The sequence below is a fragment of the Tenrec ecaudatus genome, chromosome 2 (assembly GCF_050624435.1).
Source record: "Tenrec ecaudatus isolate mTenEca1 chromosome 2, mTenEca1.hap1, whole genome shotgun sequence".
NCBI classification, from domain to species: Eukaryota; Metazoa; Chordata; class Mammalia; order Afrosoricida; family Tenrecidae; genus Tenrec; species Tenrec ecaudatus.
Genome location: NC_134531.1, coordinates 199,782,504 through 199,784,901, shown reverse-complemented (window position 1 = coordinate 199,784,901; position 2,398 = coordinate 199,782,504). Strand labels below are relative to the sequence as shown.

General features: G+C 34.7%; 1 protein-coding gene across 1 annotated transcript; it reads left to right on the top strand.

Moving 5' to 3' along the window:
• Positions 1 to 767: 767 nt before the first annotated feature.
• On the top strand, positions 768 to 1,893 carry LOC142440396 (olfactory receptor 14A16-like). Its single transcript, XM_075542848.1, has 2 exons — positions 768 to 778; positions 1,125 to 1,893. The coding sequence occupies exons 1-2, from the start codon at positions 768 to 770 to the stop codon at positions 1,891 to 1,893; spliced, it is 780 nt and encodes a 259-aa protein (XP_075398963.1).
• The last annotated feature ends 505 nt before the right edge of the window (positions 1,894 to 2,398 follow it).

The window sequence follows — 2,398 nt, the reverse complement described above, 5'->3', positions numbered from 1 at the left end:
ATCCATAAAGTTTTCTTTTGTTAATTTTAACAACTCTGCCTGAGTCTGAAAATTTCACTGACAGCTGTACACCACCGGTGCTACTGTTGGTACATTGAATAATGGAGGTACAGCTATCTCCGTGGTCGTAAAACGCAAATCACTATGGCGTGACACATGGTGATGGGCAGATTATAATCTATCTTAATTTTAGCCATTTTTGCACTGCAAGTAACCAAATAATGATGATAATTGATGTGAAAGTATGATATTGTCTAAATCATACCTCTAAAAGTTACAGAAAGATTATTAAATCTAAATGATCTAGCTCCAGAATGCTTCTCTTAAAATCTGTTTTTTTCCTCATTTACAGGTCAAAATACATATTATTATCTCACTTAGGTATGATGTCAAATAAATATGCAAATTTTAAATACACTTGTAGAACAATATACTACTTTCTTCAAGTTATTCATCTTCTGTAAAGGTGACCCAAACCACACAAAAAGATTATCCTAACATCATTTCTATTTATGATAAAGAGGTATATTCTAATAACTAAAGGTTGCCATTATGTGTAATGAATTACTTTATCTCCTATTTATCTTAAAGGAGTTCTGGGGACTTAATGGCTATCCACTGGGTTGCTAAACTCAAGGCCAGTGGTTCATATCCACCAGAAGGAGAAAGATGAATCTATGAACTCTCCAAAAGATTTATAGCCTTGGAAACCAACAGGGGCAGTTCAACTCTGTCCTGTAGGGATGCTGTGAGTCAAAATCAACAGAATGGAAGTCAGGTATGTGTCTGAAATGATACTATTCATGTTGCTGCAGCATTAATGGAATTGAGAAAATAGTCACTCCAATATTTTTCTATATTTTATGGCTCATTTGAGCTAATGCATAGGTTCTCCCAAATTCTTTACACTGTGTGGTAAAGGTGACAATTACTTCCTCAATTCATGTTGTTATAACTTTGAAATATTCATCAAAAGAAGTGGAAAATCAATCTACATATACAAATCTTGCTTTATTATTGTAATATGCATGAACACTTAATTTTCAAACTATATAGCCACAAAACAATCATTTATAAAATCATAATTATAGTCTCACTAGGTTTTTCTTTTTGTCAAACCTCAGAAAGAGAAGAATTATGGTCAACCTGACTTTATCGGTGAATGGGTTCATCCTCATGGGATTTTCAGATATCAGGGATTGTCAAATCTTCAATGCTATACTGTTCTTCCTCATCTATCTACTAGCTCTGCTGGGTAACCTCACCATCATCATTCTCACCACCTCAGACCAGCACCTCAACAGTCCCATGTACTTCTTTCTGAAGACCTTGTCCTTGCTGGACCTCTGCTTCATCTCTGTCACACTTCCCAAGGCCATCTTTCATTCGTTGACCCAAAATGGTACCATATCCTTTCTGGGGTGTGTGGCACAGGTCTTTTTTGTAGTTCTGTTTGCTTGTGGGTCAAATTTTGTCCATCAGTTCTTCTGTGAGATCCCATCTTTACTCAAACTCTCCTGCTCAGAGAAGTATCTTGCTGAGATTGGGGCCATAATTGTCACAACATCTTTAGGATTTGTGTGTTTTATTTCCATTATGGTTTCTTACATTCACATCTTCTCCGCAGTCCTAAGAATTGCATCAGTGGAAAGCAGGTCAAAAGCCTTTTCGACCTGCATCCCTCACCTTGTAGTCGTTACTGTTTTCACAATTACAGGTTCTGTAGCCTACATGAAACCAGTGTCAGAGGTCCCTTCAGTGTGGGATCTGCTGGTGTCTGTCTTCTACACTGTTGTGCCACCCACCATAAATCCCATCATCTACAGCCTGAAGAACAAGGACATGAAAACTGCCTTCCGGACAATTTTGAGAAAGATTATCATGGTTCAATAATAACAACCACAAAGATGATGTATACATTTAATCGTGTGTAGAATCCTCAATTTCCCTATTACTCTTTAAATAAAAATGTATATAAAGCAGTAATTCCCAAAGCAAAAGATTTTTGGCAATGGGAAATATAATGGGGCGTGTTATTACATTTCTTTTATCTGTGTGTTACATTTACCATTACATTTTTATCAGGTTTCTCTTTTTAAAACTTGAAATTTTTGTACGAAATATACTTCTGCTTGTCTCTCTATACCCCCAAAATAAAGCTGGCTAATAGCTTTAATTATTTTCAGTTTTGTAAGTCAAATGAATTTTAACAGTTTATGTAATTATTTAAATTCCTAAGCCTAGAGGTTAAAAGTGGCATGTTTGTTATGTTTTTACACTTCTAATGGTTAATATACTTTAAATACCTTTGTTATTTAATATACAAAAATATATTAAGGTGTTCCCTTTGTATAATAAAATGGAAATTGAAATTTGATGGTATATAATTTTTATTTTT